The 20,009-nt window shown below is 56.2% G+C and overlaps 2 protein-coding genes and 1 non-coding gene across 5 annotated transcripts; 1 reads left to right on the forward strand and 2 right to left on the reverse strand.

Moving 5' to 3' along the window:
- The first annotated feature begins 4,368 nt into the window (after positions 1-4,368).
- LOC132219405 (U6 spliceosomal RNA) lies at positions 4,369-4,475 on the forward strand. Its single transcript, XR_009449422.1, has one exon. It is a non-coding gene; the product is annotated as a U6 spliceosomal RNA (small nuclear RNA).
- A 3,785-nt stretch (positions 4,476-8,260) lies between these two features.
- Positions 8,261-9,809, reverse strand: OVCA2 (OVCA2 serine hydrolase domain containing). The gene is made up of 2 exons (XM_059669124.1): positions 9,510-9,809; positions 8,261-9,157 (listed from the first exon to the last, which is right to left on the reverse strand). Exons 1-2 carry the CDS (start codon positions 9,682-9,684, stop codon positions 8,658-8,660), a joined length of 675 nt encoding a protein of 224 aa, XP_059525107.1. The 5' UTR covers positions 9,685-9,809; the 3' UTR covers positions 8,261-8,657.
- DPH1 (diphthamide biosynthesis 1) lies at positions 8,657-18,739 on the reverse strand. 3 transcript variants are annotated; one of them, XM_059669122.1, is made up of 13 exons: positions 18,607-18,739; positions 16,553-16,705; positions 16,364-16,427; positions 14,745-14,866; positions 14,164-14,321; positions 13,914-14,035; positions 11,926-11,994; positions 11,394-11,562; positions 11,155-11,255; positions 10,510-10,588; positions 10,113-10,253; positions 9,858-9,959; positions 8,657-8,786 (listed from the first exon to the last, which is right to left on the reverse strand). In XM_059669122.1, exons 1-12 carry the CDS (start codon positions 18,665-18,667, stop codon positions 9,876-9,878), a joined length of 1,323 nt encoding a protein of 440 aa, XP_059525105.1. In that variant the 5' UTR covers positions 18,668-18,739; the 3' UTR covers positions 8,657-8,786; positions 9,858-9,875. The 3 variants fall into 3 exon arrangements, with proteins under 3 accessions (XP_059525105.1, XP_059525104.1, XP_059525106.1); XM_059669121.1 differs by having other exon boundaries at positions 9,858-9,965; XM_059669123.1 differs by lacking the exon at positions 8,657-8,786 and adding an exon at positions 9,067-9,157 and having other exon boundaries at positions 9,858-9,965; positions 11,394-11,550.
- Positions 18,740-20,009: the final 1,270 nt, after the last annotated feature.

The raw sequence follows: 20,009 nt of genomic DNA on the forward strand, positions 1-20,009 counted from the left end.
ATAGCCCCCAGGAGGCTCCCTTTCCTCCGCAGGCGACGTCATGGCCTCGCGCCAGGCGATGGCTACGGGTCTCTGCAGGTCCTGCTCGCTCTCACCGCATCCCGAGTCCGCCCTCACCCTGCGTTCACTCGTGTTCTGGGTCATTCTTATCCCAGTTCCTCTCCTCCGGCTCCCCGTGGTGTCCTCACTAGGGAAGCGGTGAGGTTCTGAGAATGAACACGGTGGGCTCCGGAGCTGCCAGCCTCTACGGGCAGAGGGGCATGCTGTCCGCTGAGAGGGAGAGCTGGGGAGAGGCGGGGGGGGGGGGGGGGGGGAGCTCCTCAGAAGTGTTCTTAGAGCTGGGCTTTGATGGATGAATAGGAGCTCCTTCCCCAGGCAGGAAGGCATTCCTGGGACAAAGTCTGGAGCAGAAAAAGGACTCAGGGTGGCCAGATTCCCAAAGAGTGTGAGAACCCCTCTGGCCTCTTCTCTGCTGTAATCTTTTATCCTCTTGGAGGGGCCAGATCCTAGCGCCACCAGGAGCCCTTCTCGCTGTGCCTCCTGCAGGGGAGGAGTCTGTCCACTGCGACCCACCCCAGTGCCTGCTGTGCCCGCTGTCCTTGTTTTTCTTAAAAATATATTTTATTGATTTTAGAGAGGAAAGGAGAGGGAGAAAGATATAGAAACATCAATGGTAAGAGAGAATCACTGATTGGCTGCCTCCTGCACGCCCCCCACTGGGGATCAAGCCGGAAACCCAGGCATGTGCCCTTGGCCGGAATCGAACCTGGGACCTTTCAGTCCGCAGGCCGGCCTCTATCCATTGGGCCAAACCAGCCAGGGCCTTTTTTGTTTTTTAAATATATTTTTATTATTTCAGAAAGGAGAGGAGAGGGGGAGAGAGAAACATCAGTAATGAGAGAGAATCGTTGATTGGCTGCCTCCTGCACGCCCCACACCGGGGATCAAGCCCGTAACTTGGGCATGTGGCCTGACCTGGAATCAAACCGAGACCTCCTGGTTCATAGGTTCTCCCTCAACCACTGAGCCAAGCCAGCAGGCTCCTTGTTTTTCTTTAACACTCTTGCCGGATCCCCGATTTCCAAGTCAACTTCCTGCCCCAGCCCCTACCCTCAAGCTGCCCTTATATCTGTATGGAGGGCCTTACAGAACTGCCCCCAGCCTAACTGCCCTCCGTCTGGCCTGGCCCTGCCCTCTCCCCACCCCAATCCAGCTCCTCTCTCTGAACACATTCCCTCCCCCATGGAGAGCCCTCCTCAACTGAGGAGTTAGGTTGGGCCAGGATCACTCATTTCCCTGCTCCTGCCCAGGGGAACTCTGCCCCACAGGGCATGCCCCCTTCCTGCCGATTCTGCCCTCCAGGAACTCTAATTTCTCCCAGAGGTGGGCTCTGCTCTGCCACACTCTTGAGAGCCCCCTCTGCCAAGCTGCTGAGCCCCGGTCTCCTTCGCTCATTCTTCCGCTCATAGGAGCTCTGCCAATGCCCATTATTCCACAGATGGGTCCTAAACTCGGCCTGCGGGGTGCCAGGCTCTGAAACTGACGCCCCCCTCCGCTTGCTGAGGCTCCTCTCCCTCTCACCCCCCTTCTCCTGACACCTTTTGCCCAACTTCCCCACAGAGGACCCCCCCACCCCCCGCTCATTTCTGGGGAGTCCAAGGGCCTCGTGCCTGTCTGTCCTCAATTTTCCTGCCTTGCCTGGGGTCTCCAGCTCCCATTGGTACCTGGACCCCCACTGGGCATTCCCTCCAGGCCCAGCCTCCTCCTGCGAAGCCTTCCAAAACCCCTGAGCTCCCCACTTCTCCCCACAGCACAGCTCTGGATGCTGCTCCGAGGGCCCAGCTTCCTCTCCTGCCCCCACCCCAGTGACCCACGCCTCAGGGGCTCTGGAGTATAATGCCGCCGCCACCGCCGCCGGGGGACATCTTGTGACGTCACCGAGCCCTTGGGTCCAGGACCCGAGGTGTGAGAGTGGGGACTGCCGGGTGAGGACCAGGAAGGCCGGGCGGGGTGGGGCTGTGTCCCAGGTGTCCCAGTTTGGGACCCGGCTGCCCTCCCACGCCACCTCCCGCAGGCCCCCAGCCCGCAGTTCCGGAAAGTTAACCCCTTGTAGACGGTACGGGGGGCACGGGCTCCCCTCCCTGTTCCTGCTTCCGGGCGCCCTCCCCATCGCCTAGGTCCCCACACACCCTCCCCTTCGCCACTATAAATAGCCCCAATTCCCATTTCCTAAATTCCCTGCTGACGTCGGCAGCACGTCAGTGTGTAGGAGCCCGGCCGCATGAATGAGCCGCCGCACGAGTACTACGCGCGGCTATAAAAGCCGCCGCGCCAGCCGGGCTGCGGGAGGCGAGCGCGCGCGGGCGCGACGCAGCCGGACAGGTAAGCGGGGCCGACCGACCGACGGGCGACAGACACGGACGGAGGGCCCGGAGGAGACCGGCAGGGGGTGGGTGGGAGGGCCCCTTTGGGGTGCGGGTGGGGGTGGGGTGGGGAGGGGGCGGGGGGCGAGGGTTCCCCCGCAGCTGGCGGAGCCCGGGCAGAGCGCACGCAGAACCCTGTGCAGCACCTGCCCGCGCCCGGAGGCGGACGCAGCCCCTTCGGAGGAGCATCGAGCAGAGGACGGGCCCCAGAGCGCCCGCGGGCTCCTGCGCCATCCCCCCAGGAAAGTGGGGCGAAGATGCTGGTGCCTCGGGAGACGCACCCCCTCCTTCCCTCCCCGCAGCGCGGTGACTCAGCCTGGCCGCCCCCGCCGGCTGAGCTGGGCACCCGCTGCGGCTCTCTCAGGACCCCCGCCCTGCATCCCACCGGGGAGCCCCCTCCCCATCCGACCCGTCGGGCCGGCCCCCCGCGTCCCTCTGCGCCCGGTCGGCCAGCCCACACGCACATCGACAGCCTCTCGCCTTCGCGCGAGGAGCTGTTCTCTCAGGACCGGGCGGGGGTGGGGCCTCGGCAGGACCGCCCCGCTCCACCCCACCGACCACCCCCCCCTCCGGAAGTGCCTTTCCACAGGGACGTCTTTGACGTCACAGGGCTTTGACGTCAAGGGCCGCGTGCCTGTCCGCTAGCACGGGAGCCCAGAAAGGCGGGAGACGCGGGGGAGGAAGAGCAGCAGCGCCCCCAGCTGCGGGAGACAGAGGCACTCCCCTCCCCCCCTCCCGGGCAGCGCGCCGGCACCTTGGCTGCAGACTGCTTACTGCCCGGCCGCCCCGAGTAACAGTCTCCAGTCACGGCCACCGACGCCTGGCCCCGCCCCAGGACCGCGGACCCGGGGCCCTCTGTCCCTAGAGTCCTCCGCCCCCAGCTGGCTGCTCGGGCGGCCGCTGTCCGCGGTGCTGATCCGGCGCGAGCTCGGCCATCGGGCGGTCCCTTCCCCGGTCCCCAGGGGCTGCGAGGGGCGGCCGGCCCACACGCGCATCGCGCCGCCCGGTAGCGGTCCAGCGCCGGGTCCTCCGCCGGCCCCCACCTCGGTCCTGACGTCAGCCTGACTGGAGCTGCCGCGCGCCCCGCCCCCGCGTCTCCAGGGCAACCGTGGCTTTCGATTGTTACTGTGGGAACCGGAGGTAACAGTCTACAGCCATGGTCGCCCCGCAGCACGCCCACGCGCCGCGCCACCCCGCGCGGCTCACTGCTGCCCCAGCCAGGGGGAGGCCGAGAGCAGGAGGAAGCGGGGGCGGCGAGTCAAGAGTCGAGGTGTCTGCGGGGGTGGCGAGAGGTTTGGCGCAGGCAGGCGGGCTACTCCCGGGTCTAATTGCCGTGCTTCCGCCGAGGCAGAGAAGGAAGCAAGGTGTGCAGAGTGTGTCTAACCGCCAGCCTCGGTGACCGTCCTGTTTTCCGAGCCAAGGTATTGCAGCCAGGGGATGGCGAGAAGGGCGGTAGTTATGATATTTGGGGGGTTTTAAAAATCTCCTCAGTGGGACGGAGGCTGCTGAGACCTGGATGCCAGAAGAAATGTTTGCCTCCTGTGGACTGAAGTGGTTACACAGGAAAGTTGGCCTAAATGCACCACCAGCTCACTCTTCCAGGAACCCTTAGCTGAGTAGGCAGAGGGCCATGAGTAATTCTTGAACTCATTTTCTGATGGCGTTGCAACCTCCCCTCCCTCCTCTCCCCACTCTTTGCGCCTCTTCAACCATGTAGGCTAAGAGAGGTTGCCAACCTTCAGGAACGCCAGTGAGTTTGTGAAGTTAACCAGGTCCCTAAAGCATTGTCTGAACATATCAGCATCCTCCCCTCAGTCTAAGTGCTGGATTCCAATTTGAAACAGTATCTCAAAGTAGCCCTAAAGAGGGGGAGTGAATCAGAGGGGCTGAAGTCCTATTGTGCCTGTGAAGTGTGTGCAATGACCTCTTCAAAAATGTCACCTGTGTGCTCGCTTGGGCAGCACATATACTGAAAGTGGAACGATACAGAGACGGTTAGCATGGCCCCTGAGCAAGGATGACACCCAAGTTAGTGAAGCGTTCCGTATTTAAGACAACACGTCACCTGCAGCCACCATCACCTACTGCAGGGGCTATTGCATACGGGTGCAGAACTTTCCTGGGGATCGTGTTGGGAATGGTTACTGCAACCCAGCCCTGCCATCCATGAATCCAGTTTTTCTTTACTCTTCCATAACCCCTCCTTTTCTAAACTTCTAAGACAACTGGTGCTGATTTCACAGCTCATCAATGCCCACATGCTGCCTTCCTCTCACCTAAGGACCCTGAGGTCTTACATTAAAATGCACTCAATTCTGGAATCCAGTGGGCATCCATGGGCAGATGTAGTGCATGCAGGTGGGAGCAATGCACAGAGAAGCATCCCAAGCATCATCCACGGTTGTTACAGGACCATGTTGTTTCTGAGCATTCTGTAAAATGGGACAATTCTTCTTTCGGGCAGGTTTGATGTGAGGACCAAACAGGATCATGTGAGTAAGAACCTTTAAGAACTGCAGAATGCTATTTTGTTTTTAAGTACTATTCTATGAGGCTACTGTATCTTTATCAGGACGTGTTGGTGCTGGGGAGAACCCAGCCCTGGGCAGTTAGGCAAAATGAACAGGAGAGGGCGCAGCTGGGAGCAGGGGGTGCATCTCTCTAAGAGATCTCTGGGACTGGGATTGTGAGAGGTTCTTTGCTAAGGGACTCTCTCTTCTATTTGCTTTAGGAATCTAAAGTGGAGTGAAGAAGGAGAGAGAAATGAGGGGTATTCTGAAAAGAAGAGACCGAGTCTTTTGCAGTTGGAGCCCATGTAGAGAAGGTGGTCAGAGGAGGAAAACAGCCAGAAGACAGTACAATGTGGAGCTTCTGTGTCTTGGAAATCACGGAACGCACCCACCCCAGCTTATTAGGAAGGTGAGGCCCAGACAGGACATTTAGCCCCAAAGGAGTGAGTGGTGGCCTCTGCTCACCTCCTACAGGGCTGCTGAGAAAGCAGTGGCCAAGAATGTGAGCTCTTGGATCCGAACCAACTTTGGGTAAGTTATTTAGCCTCTCCATGCCTGTTTCCTCGGTTGTAAAATTAAGTTAATAGTATCTACCTCGCCAAAACCGGTTTGGCTCAGTGGATAGAGCGTCGGCCTGCGGACTGAGAGGTCCCGGGTTCGATTCCGGTCAAGGGCATGTACCTTGGTTGCAGGCACATCCCCAGTGGGAGGTGTGCAGGAGGTGGCTGGTCGGTGTTTCTCTCTCATCGATGTTTCTAACTCTCTATCCCTCTCCCTTCCCCTCTATAAAAAATCAATAAAAATATATTAAAATAAATAAATAAAAATAATAATAAAATAAAATAGTATCTACCTCATGAAGTTGTGAGATTAAATTAGGCAGCGCCCTGACCGGTTTGGCTCAGTGGATGGAGCGTCGGCCTGCGGACTGAAGGGTTCCGGGTTCGATTCCGGTCCGGGGCATGTACCTTGGTTGCAGGCACATCCCCAGTACGGGGTGTGCAGGAGGCAGCTGATCAATGCTTCTCTCTCATCGATGTTTCTGACTCTCTATCCCTCTCCCTTCCTCTCTGTAAAAAATCAATAAAATATATTTTAAAAAATTAGGCAACTATAAAGCTCTACTTACCATGTTTGGCATACTTAGCACTCAACAAATGGTATTCCCCTTTCTACCCTCTGAATCTCATTTTCCTTAGTTATAAGCTGAAAAATGTTAAATCAATGATTCTTGAGAGCTTGCTCCCCCTCCCTAATGGAGAGCATGAGAATCACATGGGCTTTTATCAAATAACACAACAGAGACTTACAGTCTCTCTAAACAGCTTTAAAATATGATGTTGCATGGAAATGATCATGGATAGCTTGTCAAAATGCAGATTCCTGGGTCCCAGTGATTGAAGATTTGGATCTGAAGTTTGGCTCCAGAAATCCAAGTTGTTGTTGTTTTTTAAAATATATTTTTATTGATTTCAGAGAGAGGAAGGGGGGAGAGAAACATCAGTGATGAGATAATCATTGATTAGCTGCCTCCTGCACACCCCCTATTGGGGATGCGCCACAAACTGGGCATGTGCCCTGACCTGGATCAAACCCTGACCTCCTGGTTCATGGGTAGACACTCAACCACTGAGCCATGCCAGCTGATGCAACATGATGCCAGGTGACATGTCACTTGTTGGAACCAGTGGACCACATGATCTGTTCTCTTCTGGGTGATTTTCGGGGGAAATTCTCATCTCAAGCCTGAGCACTTCTGCTGTACCTAATACTGCTCTGCTCTGCCTTCACCCTTCTAACTTAGCCCTGGCTTAAAATTCATTCCTTCATATATCTTCCCCTCTTTACTTTAATCTTCACAATAATCCAGTAGCACTAGCTGTGGTACACAAGCCATCATGTTCACCCCCTTGGGACCTTGCTGAAATGGGCAGCCTGTGATTGCCAGAAGGGCTCGAGAGCCCTGAACTGCAGAGCCACTGCATTCCATTTTGAACTGCTTATTTCCAGAAAAGTCAGAAATCTGAATTTTTGTGTGAAATTCCTAAAATTTCAAATATCACAAATCCTTTTTTTTTCTAAAATGCCATGGCCCAAATCCAACAGGCCTGTAGGAGAGTAATTCAGTCCATTTCAGTCTTCACCTTCTGCTAAGGAAAAGACCCCTTTAAAAACCATGAGCAAGGCAGAGGTAGACTGAGCTAAGAACTTTCTCCCCACACCCACTTCCGGCAGCAAAGGTCCTAAACCAGTAAACTGGGTCTGTCCAGGCAGGTAACTCCACTTCTTAAAAAGAAAAATATCTTGGACAGCTGCTAGCTATAGTGCCGAACTCAGAATTTTTGGTAACTTAAGAACTATTAGTCTAGTTGTCTTAGGATGGACTGGAGTATTTCTGGTCCATTATTTAAGTCCCTGGGGGGCAACCATGCTAGAGGGATAGATAGGTTCCGTTATGATCTTCTAGAAAAGCAACAAGTTGTTGAGCCTGCAGATAGAACTGAAGTCAGAGAGCAGTGAGGGCCGCGGGGGAGCGCAGGAAGTGGGGGAAATGGCTACAGTGGGCGGACTTTAGAGTGGCGAGAAACAACTGCAAACCAGATGGGCTGCTTAGGCTTGGCTGTGATCACTACAGTGTAGCATCAATCTCAGAAATGGCAAATAGGGGCATGTTCAGAAAGGGGTTTCTTCTGTGCTGTCTTTGGCCTCAATCCAAGGTTTCTCACCATCCCACCCTTTGAACTCATAGCTCAGAGGAGCTAAGGAAGTTATGGAGACAGCAGAGAACACAAGAAGCCAGGGTTCAACAAAAGGCCAGCACACAACTCTCAGGGACCAGGATGGAGGAAGCCTCAACTCAGGATGGTCCGGGCAGAGCCTTGTCAGGTCCTCTCTTCCCAGAACTTCTGATATAAATTCTCCCCGATTCAGCTCAGACCTCCTTTCCTTCAGCTTGGGACTTAAGACTTCCAGCAAAAATGTGTCTGTGCCCACACACGCAAGAGCTTCTCCCAGGGGCTAACTGGAAACACCGCCTTCCTTGGTGCTGCCCTGGAGGCGCTGCGATCGTGGAGATTTGTTATAAAATGGTTTGGTTTTGTTTTCTGTATCAGGAAAAAGATGCTCAAAATCAAATCACCACTTTGTGTGGAAGACAGTGGTACCAGCCCCTACTTTTCCCATGTCACCCTCCACTCATTCAGGGCTCCACTAGCCTTTTCCATGTTTGAGCATCATGCCAAGGTCAACGTCCACTAAGGCTGCCTGCTCCCCATTTTCTTTGAATACAGAGCTGGGCTTATGGAATCTGAGTTTTAAGAACTGATATTTGTCTCTTTAAAAAATATATATTTTTATTGATTTCAGAGAGGAAGGGAGAGGTAGAGATAGAAACATCAATGATGACTGAGAATCATTGATCAACAGCTTCTCCCCCACCTCCCCCTCTCCCCGACCCTGGGACTGAGCTTGCAACCCAGGCATGTCCCCAGACTGGGAATGGAACTGTGATCTCCTGGTGCATAGGTCAAAGCTCAACCACTGAGCCACACCGGGGAGCAAGAACTGGTATTTGTCTTACTTGGTGATGGTGAGGAGCACAAATAGCAGTGGGGGTCCCAGGGTAGGGACAAGGGGAGAGCAGGGATCACAGAGGCTGCCCCAAAGTCAGTGTCCCCACTGGGGTGAGGAGGAGGATACAGGGACCCGGGCACGTGTTGATCTCTCACTCTGCAAACTGGTCCAAGAACTTGAGGTAGGCCTGGCGCTGTGATGCAGCTGCTGGAATGAAGTGGCCACCAGAGTGGGTGAGAGTGATGGGTCCAGTGAATCGGCTAGCCAGTTGCATACTCTCCTGAGAGGGGATGACACGGTCAGTGTCCCCAAAAACATGGAGTGAAGGCAGCGACAAGGGACCCTGCAGGACGGATTCCTGGAGGCCAAGGCCCCGAGGACAGAAACCAGATACCAAGATGATAAACCTTGGCAAGGGGAAACGGGGATCGCCTGCTTGGCCAAGGGCACACACAAGGGCTGCTAGCGCTGCCCCCTGGCTGAAACCAAGGAGCCCATCAAAAGGTCCCAGCTGGTTCAGTGCCTGTGCCACCGTCCCCAGGGCTGCTTCCAGACCTCTGCACACTGCGGGCTCTTCCAGCGCGGAGAAAACGTCTGCCCCCTGTTCCGAAAACCACCAGCCTCGAGGCTGCTCCTCCGGAGGGCAGGACCCTACAGAGATACGGGGGAGGGGTGGGGTGGGGTTAGGGCAAGGGGGATGCAGGAGGAAAGGCATGAGAGAGGGGGGGGGTTTGGGAATGACAGGGAGAGAAGCAAGTCTGAGGTTGGGAATAGAGTGTCTGGAAGAGGGAAGGGCGGGCGGAACAAATCAAAGTGTAAACATGGGAGGCTGGGATGAAAGAAATGAAAGGTATGGGTAGAATGAAGTGGGAGGGTGGGAGGAATGCATGAGGACAGAGTGGGGGTGCGCTGAAAAGTGTTTTAGAGACGAGGCAAGATAGAGGGGACTCGAGGCAAAATAGAGAAGCCTCGGAACGCATTTCCGGGGCAGGACTCCTCTCACCGGACTCCGGCCCGGCGCCCGCTGTGTCCACAACCGGGTGCGGGCCGCTGAGGCACACTAGCTCGGCGCGGCCCCGCAGCGCCTTCCTCAGCGCTCCCGTCTTCTCGCGGAAGCCCCGCTCGCTCTGCCGGAAACCCGCCAAGCACAACACGCGCAGAGGCCGCGGCGCGGCCATAGTGCGGGGCAGTGCGCCAGAGGAGACGGAAGCGACCTCTCCCCGAGCGGAAGTTGAATTACGCGAGGGGCGGAGCCAGAAGGCCGGCAACACCCTGAAGGCGGGCCTCCGAGCAAGCGAGCGTTCCCAAGACCAGGCGGAGGGGTGGGGCGCGGCCAGCGCAGGGCGGATACCTGAGACTCAGGAGCGTCTCACGGAGCGAGTGGCACCTCTTCCTCGTCTCTGCAGCTGCAACCCTCGCAAGTCACCGCTGGAGAAAGGCGCGCGGATCCCTCCTGCGTCTGAGTTGCACACTTTGGTCAGGGTCCCACTTCTGCGACGTCGTCCATCCCGCTCGCATGCATTTCCCGTAGCGGCCGCACGGCGGCGGCCTCGGCACGCGTTGCTAGGGAGCGACCACTCCTCCCTCCTTGGGAGTCGCTGCCTACCTTCCCCAGCGCAGGCCCGCGGGGTGCCTGGGAGGACCGGTCTCGTCCGTGGTTCACCGTCCACGGCCCCAAGGAGCTGCCAGCATAGAAGTCCATGGGGTAGGGCTGCTGCCAGGAAATGTCCCGCAGGGCCACCGCCGCCTAGAGGAGGAAAACCGGACAAAAACATTTCCAACACTTTTCTGCACAGGATCAGCTAATCCTCACAGTGGCCTAGAGATCCTGTTACCAATGTAACACAGAGGGAATGTCAGGCGCAAAGAGGTTGAGAGACTTGCCCAAGGCCACTCAGCTAGGAAGTGGCTCAGCTGTAACTGCCCGCCTGCCCCACTGCACTTCAGATCCCTCCCTTCACAGAACCAGGTGCAAAGTCCACTCCCTCAAATGTTGGTGTTACCTCATACGGTGTCAGCAGCGGCTTGGGGAAGGCTGTGCCCCAGTCAATGGAGAGGCGTGGGCATGCCACCTGTACCCACCTGGGAAGGGAAGTCAGATCAGACCGAGGGAGGTCTTCCCCCTCTCCTGGGCAGCATGTGAAGAACAGGACTGTGTCCCCAACACACCCAGTGAATGCTTAGTATGAATTCTAAAGTGAAGACGGTAACGTACTGCTGTTTAGAATAACACTGTAGTGTTGCTTGTCTTCGGTTTCCTTCCCTGACTACACGCTTTCTGAGGGCAGGGCCTGGGCAACTCCTTTGTGACAGTATTCCCAGAATCAAATTTAGTGCCTGGTACAATGCAGATGCCAATGTCATCTCATACAGAACCACTGTGACGGTGCAGTTGCTTGTCAGCCCCAAGACAGACAAAATATGTGTGGTCTAGAGCAGTGGTCACCAATCTTTCGGACCTCACGGGCCACCGGTTGACGATGGCTGCTCTAGAGGGCAGCCCCTGCTGGATGAGTGCTCTGTAAACATTAGAATTTCATGATCATGGAAGCAATTCCTATTGACTCCAGCCCTCCGTATGTGCTAGGCAGGACCCAGATTCTAAACTTCGCTAGCCAGTCATAGCTAGATAAGGAGGAGAAACTTACACGTCCACCTGCGGAAGCAGACTGAGCTTGCTGGGGAAGATCTCGGAGAGCAGCAGCCTCACGAAGGGAAGTCCCAGGGCTTGCAGCCTGGATTCCAGGTGCTGGTGGTAGAGGAAGGCAGAGCTGGAGTCATCATGATCAAGCTGCCAAGGCTAAATTCTTTGGCCTACTGATTTTTCCCACTGCCTGATGGTGTCCCAGTCAATCCCTTCCCCAGAGGCCATCCCAAGCCCTCTGACCTCCAGAATCTTGGGGCTGCCCTGACGGCCCAAGGTGCCCAGGATAAGGCCCCAGGATTTAGCTGAGCGGGCAGTGGCTATGGCTTCTTGGCGGTTAGTCTGCATTCGCTGATGGTCATAGTGCTCTCTGGATAGGACTTTGCTGTATGGATCATATCTGGAAAAGAAGCTGTCAGGGTCACAATGACAGCCACGTGTGGGACTCAGCCCCTTGGTCTCCTGAACCTTCAGGCTCCATGCAGGTAATTAGGAACAGAGGCAAGAGCATGGATTGTCATTGGGAAGACCAGTCCCACAGCGGGGCAGGCAGGAGTGGGAGGGGTTTTAGGATACCCATGTGAATCCCAGGGGACGGGTAGGTACTGTGCAGCAGCAACACTAGGTTTGATATTAGGTTCAGGACCCAAGTACCTCATATCTTTAGGGCCGGTGGCTGCTAAAGGGCCAGAGAATGAGGATTTGGCTGATTGAGGGGCTTAGTGGCAGAGAATCCCACCCTCTCCCCAATTGGTTGGTCCAGCTCAGCCCATACCGGTAAGCAGGGACATCGGGGTTGGCAATCATGACAGACTCCAGATGGAAGCGGCCATCTCCAAGATATCTGTGGGGGGGAGGGGGGGGGTCAAGAGCGGGTGGTGGTAAGTGTGGTGGGGCAACAGAAGCAGCAGGCACTGGCTTGGGGTACAGAGGGCTGTGTTCTTGGCTGTCTGTGCCCCCTGGCTGTGCGGCCTGGCTGTATGTGAACTGGAACAAGTCATTTCACCTCCTGAGGTTTTGGTTTTCTTACTTGTAAAAAAGGAGCTTGAACTGGATGACCGTCAAGCCCCTCTAGTTATATGATGCAGAAGCTAAGAATGCCCCCAACCTTCTGGGGGTAAAGGCACAGCTGAGGCCAGGTAAGGCTGCTCCAGGCTGCAGAGATCCTCACTTGGGCGGGGGGCAGGGGCGGGGGACAGATTCTCCCTCGCTCAATACAGACAAGGGAGTGATGTTCAGGGTGTCATCTAAGCTGTAAATGAGGTTCCGGGTACACACTGGCTACTCTCTGCCCTAACTAGCTCCTGGGTCCAGCTCCTGAGTTGTGACAATAGATACTGTTTATTGGACTCATGCCTGCTGTGCACTGGGCCTGGGCTAAGCACCTGGCATGGATGACTTCACTCAGACCTATCAAATAATCCTCTAAGCTACCTATACTGTTCCCATTTTACAAGATACAACTGAGGTTCAGGGATGGTAAGAAACTTGCCCACCCCTGGTCAGTGTGGCTCAGTTGGTTGTCCCATGCACCAAAAGGTTGCCAGTTGGTTCGATTTCTAGTCAGGGCACATGCCCAGGTTGTGGGCTCAATCCCCAGTAGGAGGTGTGCAGGAGGCAGCCAACCAATGTTTTTCTCCCCCCCCCCCCCCTTCCTTCCTCTCTCTCTCAAATCAATAAAAACATACTTAAAAGCCCTAGCTGGTTTGGCTCAGTGGATAGAAGAACTTCAGCCTGTGGACCTAAGGGTCCCAGGTTCGATTCCAGGCAAGGGCACATACCTGGGTTGCAGGCTCCTCCTAGGCCCGGGCCCTAGTCAGGGCGCGTGCAGGAGCAACCAATCAATGTTTCTCTCATATCGATATTTCTCTCTGTCTTTCCCTCTCTTCCACTCTCTCTAAAAAAAATCAATGGAAAAATATTCTCAGGTGAAGATTAAAGAAAAAAAAAGGAACTTGCCCAAGTCACACATCTACGGAGCAGTATATCTAGGGCTCAACTCTAGGCCTAACAATCAGGAGGCTGTCCCCAGCATGCCCTGGGAGGGCATGTCCTTCTCTGGGAGGGCACGCCGAATTTGAGGAATGGCCAGCACTCCGGGTTTCCCTCCCTCCAACACACACGTCAAAGGCCCCAAACGTAGGTATCTGTGAGCTCAGTTATGCAGGCACAGGCACAAGGGAAATGCCGCTTGGGAAGCAGGGCTGCCAGGCCTGGGCTGGCAGCGGGCAGGGGTGTCTGTGTGAGCACAGCAAGACCCGTGGAAGCAGAATCTGCAGCCCCAAAGGTGGGCTAAGTCAGGGGGGTGCCCCTGCCTCCTTTCCTGCCATTAGCTAGGAGCGGGGCTCCCCTCCCAGTCCCAGCCAGGAGCTGTCAGCTCTGAGGCTGGCTGCATTCACACAACATTAAGCATTTCCATTACCTAAAATAATTAGGCAGCAGGAGACACGCCGCTCCTACTTGTTAGCTGTCCGGATGCTAAATTAATGGGGCTACAGCCTGGGTATACCCATCCATCTTCTCCAATTATAGTCCCACCATTTCCAGCCCACCCTCACCCCCCATCAGGCCCTCTGATTCCTGCCCCACCCTGAGCATAGCCTTCTGGACAGTGGACAAGGGCGCTGGTGAGGGAGGCAGAAAATCTGAAACCCTAGTTGGACCCCATCTTGCAGGTGACCTTGAGCAAATAGTTAAGGAGTTTTAGACTCCCAGGGTACATTTCTTATGTCTGTAAAATTGACACCCCCATTTTTCACTTACATAACAGCCTCCACCTCTTTGGGCAGGTAGGGTGATGTGCAGCCCAGAATCTCCCCAGGGGACAGGGGCTTACACTGTGGGACACTCATGCGATACTCAGCTTTCAGCTCCTGGGCAACTGCCTGTAGGGAAAACAAGAGAAGGAAAGCAAGTGGATGGGGAGGGAGAGCCGGGGCCAGAGGACCAGCCTCGGCACCTGGCACGGGGACCTAAGAATAGCTTAGAGACTAGCTGCTGTCTGTCCACTTACCTGCAAGGTTGACACAAACTGTATGGTGCTAACCAGGGCCAGGGCACTGGCTGGGGGAAAGGTGAGGCGGATGGAGTCCAGTAGGTGGGTAGTGTCTATCCGGATGTCCACAAAGACATACAACACCCGTAAGTCTTGGGCAGAGGTGTCCATGGGAACTGGGAGGAGGGAAGAGTGCAGGAGACTGTGGTTTGGAAGGCAGAAGGCCTGGCCCAGGCCAACGTCTCTGAGAAGCCAGTGGCTTCAAGCTGGGGATAGAAGGAAGTGGTGGGGGAGGGGGGCGTCACAGGTCTGTTAGAGGCTCCTTCTTGGTCACTTGGGGCGGGGGGAGGCGGGGGTAAGGGGGCAGCCTGCTATACCAACAGCCTTTCAAACACACGTATCTGGGACAGCAGCATGGTTTCCAAGGCAACCAAATCCAAAGGAAAGATCCACCTGCAGAGCAGGAAGGCTGAGGCCATCCCAGAAACCAGGAGGGACCTCATGCCTGCAAGCAGGACCAGGCGCTGTGATGGAAATCAACATGCAATCCTGCCTCCCTACCAGCCCTGCCAGGGTCCAGGTGTCCCGGTCTGCCATACCCAGGCAGCTGTGGCCATAGTGCACCAGGAAGTCAGCTCCCAGGGCCCTTGCAGTAAAGTCATCCACACAGCAAGCCCCGTAGGTCACATCACCCATCACCATCACTTCGGCCTCTGTGAACCTGTGGGGATGGACAACAGTGGACAGTGGTCCAAGGAGCGAGGTGGCAGAGAGATCTAACCCTGTGCAAGGATCTCAGGGCCCAGCGCCTCCCTCTCCACCTCACCCAGCTCCTTGGGTAGGCAGCTGCCCCTTCTGCCAACAAAGAGTAGGAGGGGCCCAGCTGCCACCTCCTCCAGCCCTGGCAGCAGCTCCTGGAACTATAGCTGTATGGGGATGGTCTCTGTAGCACCTTGATGCCTCTGCTCGGGCTCAGACTGCAAGAGGGACCCTCAAATCTCAGACTGGCATGCACAGGGTCAAGCAAACACAGACCTCCTGACGCATCCCACCCAGAGCAGTGAGCATGTACACATATGCAAAGGCACCTGCCCCCAAGTCTTGGCACTGTGGGGTGCGTGGGCATGCATATGTGGGCACACACAGCCTCCCTGATGCCCAGACCCCCTGCTAATCCTCACCCTTAATCAGGGCCCTCTGTGCTCAGGATGGGGGGACCCATGCATAGCTCCCCCATAGCACATGGCACTGCCCACACGCCCCATGTGTCAGGAAGAGTGGGCTCTGGCCAGCACATTGCCAGATCTGCTGCCAGGCCTGAATCACTGTGGGTCGGGGGTGGGTGGGAAGACCCTTCACCCCCCTGAATTCACTACAGGAATGAGAAGAGGACCAGCTCCTCCCTGAGAGACCCATCCCTGGGGCATGCATTCTGGCGCAGTGACTAAGGTCACTCCATTTCTCTCCTGGGGGCGTGGTGGGGAAAGCTGAACTGCTGCCAGGCAGCCCCTCCCCTCCTCCCTCCCCATCCCCATCCCCATCCCCATCCCCAAATCAGTTGTGCACAAAAGCAGATTATTCAGCTCCTTAGAATGCAGCCCAGGCATCTGAGTCAGCCTGAGCACTTAATTTTTTATAGATTAAAATGTATGCAAATTGGCCCAAGCCCCAGAGAGCATCCCTATGGGGCAAGAGGATGGGAGTAGGGAAGGGAGTTTGTGGCGGCGGGATTAGGAGCAGGGTGGGGGGAGGGCAGCAGCAGGGAAGTGGGAGGTTCCCATCACGAGATGACCTCCCCTTTCTCCATTCTCCCTCCCTGTTCCTGTGTGGGTTCCAGATGGCTGAGCACTCACCCTGTCCGCCCAAGGATGGCTCATTGTATTGAAGAAACTTAGAGGAAAGGAGTAGAGGAAATGAACACCATCTCTAAGGCACTTCTCCCCACTAAGCCCCTCCTTGCCCTATTCCCCAAGATGTGCCAGACATAAAGGTTCCCCTTGGCCAGACCCGGAGCCGTCGACTCAGCCCGTTCCAGGGTCAGCTTTGAGGATTCTTAGGTTTCTCCTCAGGCCCCACCAACTGCTCTGTCTTAATTTTTCCCTTTGTATGTGCATGGCTGTCAGGCAGAGGTCCAGAAGGAAAGAATCATGTCAACAGGCAAAGCTGTAATGGCCATGGGGTCTTGGCTCAGCTCCCTCTCCTGTACCCCAAACCTCACCTTTCCAAGATATCGACAATGGTACAGGCGAAGAGGAGAAGGCCTTCCGGCATTTGCAGGGCCACTGCAAGACAAAGCAGACACATGAGAGCAGAGGATGGGTAGGTAGAGGCTGGAATGGGGACAATGCCCCTAACTGGGCCAGGCAACCGCTCCACCCCCACCCCAGCTCAAAGCCTGGCAGCTTACCCTTCTTGGCCTGGGCCTGCTGGACCCTCCAGATGGTCTTGGGGATCTCAAAGTTATAGTTGGAAGGCAGGACTTGAATAGCTGCCTGCAGCTGGGGGTTGTTCAGGATCTCAGGGGGTATCTGATTGGCCAAGCGGCCCCGAGGGACTCGACCTAGGATTAATGTAGGGCCTGCGTCAGTACCTGGCCAATCCCACAGCCAGACTCAGCTAAGCTGTTAGCTCCACCGAAGTTTCAGTCCCAGATCCCAGACCCCTTGGGGCTCGCCCAGCCATCTTCCCCACTGAGTTCATCCTGCAGGTGCTGGAAAGCAAACTCCAGCCAGGAGGAAACCTGCACAATTCATTCCCATGTTGTGAGATTATTGGGAATCAAAGACTTGAGCCATGAATGGGGTACAGTTCACCCTTTACCTCAGGCGAGCAGAGGTGACACCGGGGGACTAAACTGAGGGACAAATGGAAAGAAAAAGTCCATACAGCTGCTCCTTGATAGAGAACAGCCCTGAGGAAAACCCAGGAGCCATGGCAGCCCAAGAATTCTGGGAAAATGTGCCCCCTCCCCCAACCTGAGAACACCTTGAAGTTCTGAGGTCCTAGATAAGAGATCTAGAACCAGCACAACTGTTATAAACTCTAATGTAAAAGACTGCCTTCCTGCCCAGCCAGCGTGGCCCAGTGGTTGAGCGTCAACCTGTGAACCAGGAGGTCACAGTTCGGTTCGGGTCAGGGCCCACACCCAGGTTGCCAGCTTGATCCCCAGTATGGGGTGTGGAGGAGGCAGTCAATGATTCTCTCTCATCATTGATGTTTCTATCTCTCTCTCCCTCTCTTATCCTCTCTGAAATCAATAAAAATATATATTTTTTAAAAAGATTGCCTTCCTTACTTGAGTACACTCATTACGTCTACACTGGTTAATTCCTGCACTCTTCCTTCTCCTCATTTAAAAGGGAAATAAACACCATACGTTTAACTGACTTAGCAAGTTCCCTGGTCCCACTGTTCCACCCCACGAAGAATGGAAACAACATACTCTAGTCAGGACTGTGGGCAAATAGGTTTAAGGGCAGAAAAGTGGCCTCGATCTTTAGGGGACAGTAGTCTAGTGGGGGCAAATGTAGGCATACAAATAACTAAACCCCCTGATTAAAGGAGAAAACACTGCCGCCCCTTACCAAAGCTGAAGCCCTTAATCCGCATCCTCGTCCCCACAATTCAGTTTAGGAGCCAGACAGTTCGGGAACGTAATAAGGCGAGCAGTTACGTAAATCAGTGAACACTGGCCGAGCCTGTACTATCTGTGCCGGAACTTCTGTTAGGGCCTTTGCTCTGATAGGCCGGATTCTCCCAGGCCTGGAGGGTGGGGTGGTGGTGAAGTGGGGAACTCGCATGGCCCATCGGGGCGCCGAGGCCAGATGTGAATGTCACCACTAGGGTTTTGTTCAGTCGTGTCAAAGGCCTTGGAGCAACCAGCCCCGTGCTCCTGGGCCCGAGTCCCTCCCTTGTGGTTGTTGAGGTGCAGAAGCTGGTACTCTTAGCAGCTCAATTTGTCCCAAGGACCAGCAGCCGCCGCCCCCTTTAGCACGTTTACGTCAGTATTCACGGGAAGATCGAGGTCCCCGCGTCTAGCCCCTGCACCTTGCACAGGCCTGGTATTCAGTGGGCGCTCAGTAAGTGCCTGGTGGGTGAAACCACGAGCCCCTTCCCTGCAAGCGTTCCCTGCGACCCCCGGGGAAGGCCCGCTGCAAGGCGCCGGGCTCCCCCCTCCCAGCCAGGTCCGTTTTTCCCGTGAGTCTTCCTTCTTCACGCCCCTGCCTGCCGGCCACGCGGAGGGCAGCTTCTGGCTTCAGGACCACACGCTCCCGGGAGGGGCTGCTCACGATCGCGCCCGAAGGCCACACGAGCACCCCTGGGCTCCGGTGACAGCGGCCCAGAGCGAGTGACGGCGGGCCTCCCAGGTCTGGCGAAGAAAGGGGGCTGGTCCCGTCTCTGACTTGGGGAGTCCTACCCGGGGACGCGAGGTCCAGAGGCCGCAGCGTCATAAGCACCCACCTCTGCCGAGGCCGCTCCGGCCGCCCGGGCCCGCCGCCTCGGAGGCCACCAGCGCCGCCATCGCCGGCCCGCCCACGTGGGGACCGAAAAGGCAGCACTAGAGGAACGCGGAGCGCGCAGGCGGGGCGATCGCTCGCCGAGCGGCGGCGAGGGGCGGGGCCTGGCTGGGCGGGGCCCTGGAGGAGAAGGAAGGGGCGGGGCCGCTGTGGGCCCGGCTCTGCCCGCAAGGTCGGGGCTCGCGGGAGCCCCTAGTGGCCCCGGGCCGCAGCGCTGCGCTCTCCCCGCGGACCCTAACCTGGCACTCCCAGGGCAGGGCTCCCTCCCCTATCTGTCCACTCCCTGCCCGACTTCTGCGGGCCGATTCTGTGAACGGGGACACCACCAGGTCTTCCTTCTGCTCCACCCCCCCGGTAACGGCAGTGGACGGTGTAGGTGGGTCCACATTCCCTACCTCGGAGGACCCCGCTGCCCCACAGGACAGAACTCTGTGCCCAGCTCCAAATTGAGTCTTGATGCCCATTTCCAGAGCGCCGGGGTGGGTTGCCATTCTCATCTATATATATATATATATATATATATATATATATATATATATATATATATATATATATATATATTTTTTTTTTTTTTTTTTTTTTTCAGAGAGGAAAGGAGAGGAAGAGGGAGATAGAAACATCAATTATGAGAGAGAATCATTGATTGGCTGCCTCCTGCATGCCCCACACTGGGGATGAAGCCCGAAACCCAGGGCACGAGCCCTTGACCAGAATAGAACCCAAGACCCTTTAGTCCACAGGCTGACGCTCTAGCCACTGAGCCAAACCAGCTAGGGACCTTCTCACCTTTAGAACCCACAGTGTGGAGGGGTCTCAGGTGAAGAAGTGCTACCAGGAGAAGGTCCTGAGCCTGAGGTGCTTCCGGTGGGGATGGGGCAGTCCGAGGACGCAGATCCTGGATCCTGGCCCACGTTTTCCCTGCCCAGGCTGCCCCTTAGGCTTATGGTGGATTCTCCTGCTCGTGGCTGAGCTCCTGGGATCCCAAAGGGAAGGCAGAGCAGCCAGTGAGACAGCGTGGACCTTTGAAAGAGCAAAGTACCTTCAAGACTGGCCTTCAGCAAGGTCTGCCCCATAGAGCAATGGTTCCCCAGAGCCATGTGCCCACCCAGCCTTCTGGCACCATCTTCCCCTCTCTGCAGTGGTGATGTGAGCACAGCTGGCCCTTTAAGACAGCTCTGTGGCCTCAGGCTCCCCTGGAGGCCCTCCCAGCTTGGAAACTCCTAATTAAGGTGCAGAGAGAAGTGAAAAACAAGCAGACGGGGACTGGCCCTGCCTGGGAGGCTGCCCAGAGAGGAGGGATGGCTGGGCGGGCTGGCCGTGAGCAGCCAAGAGGAGGGCCAAAAGGGG

Source organism: Myotis daubentonii, chromosome 16, assembly GCF_963259705.1.
Source record: "Myotis daubentonii chromosome 16, mMyoDau2.1, whole genome shotgun sequence".
Classification (NCBI taxonomy): domain Eukaryota; kingdom Metazoa; phylum Chordata; class Mammalia; order Chiroptera; family Vespertilionidae; genus Myotis; species Myotis daubentonii.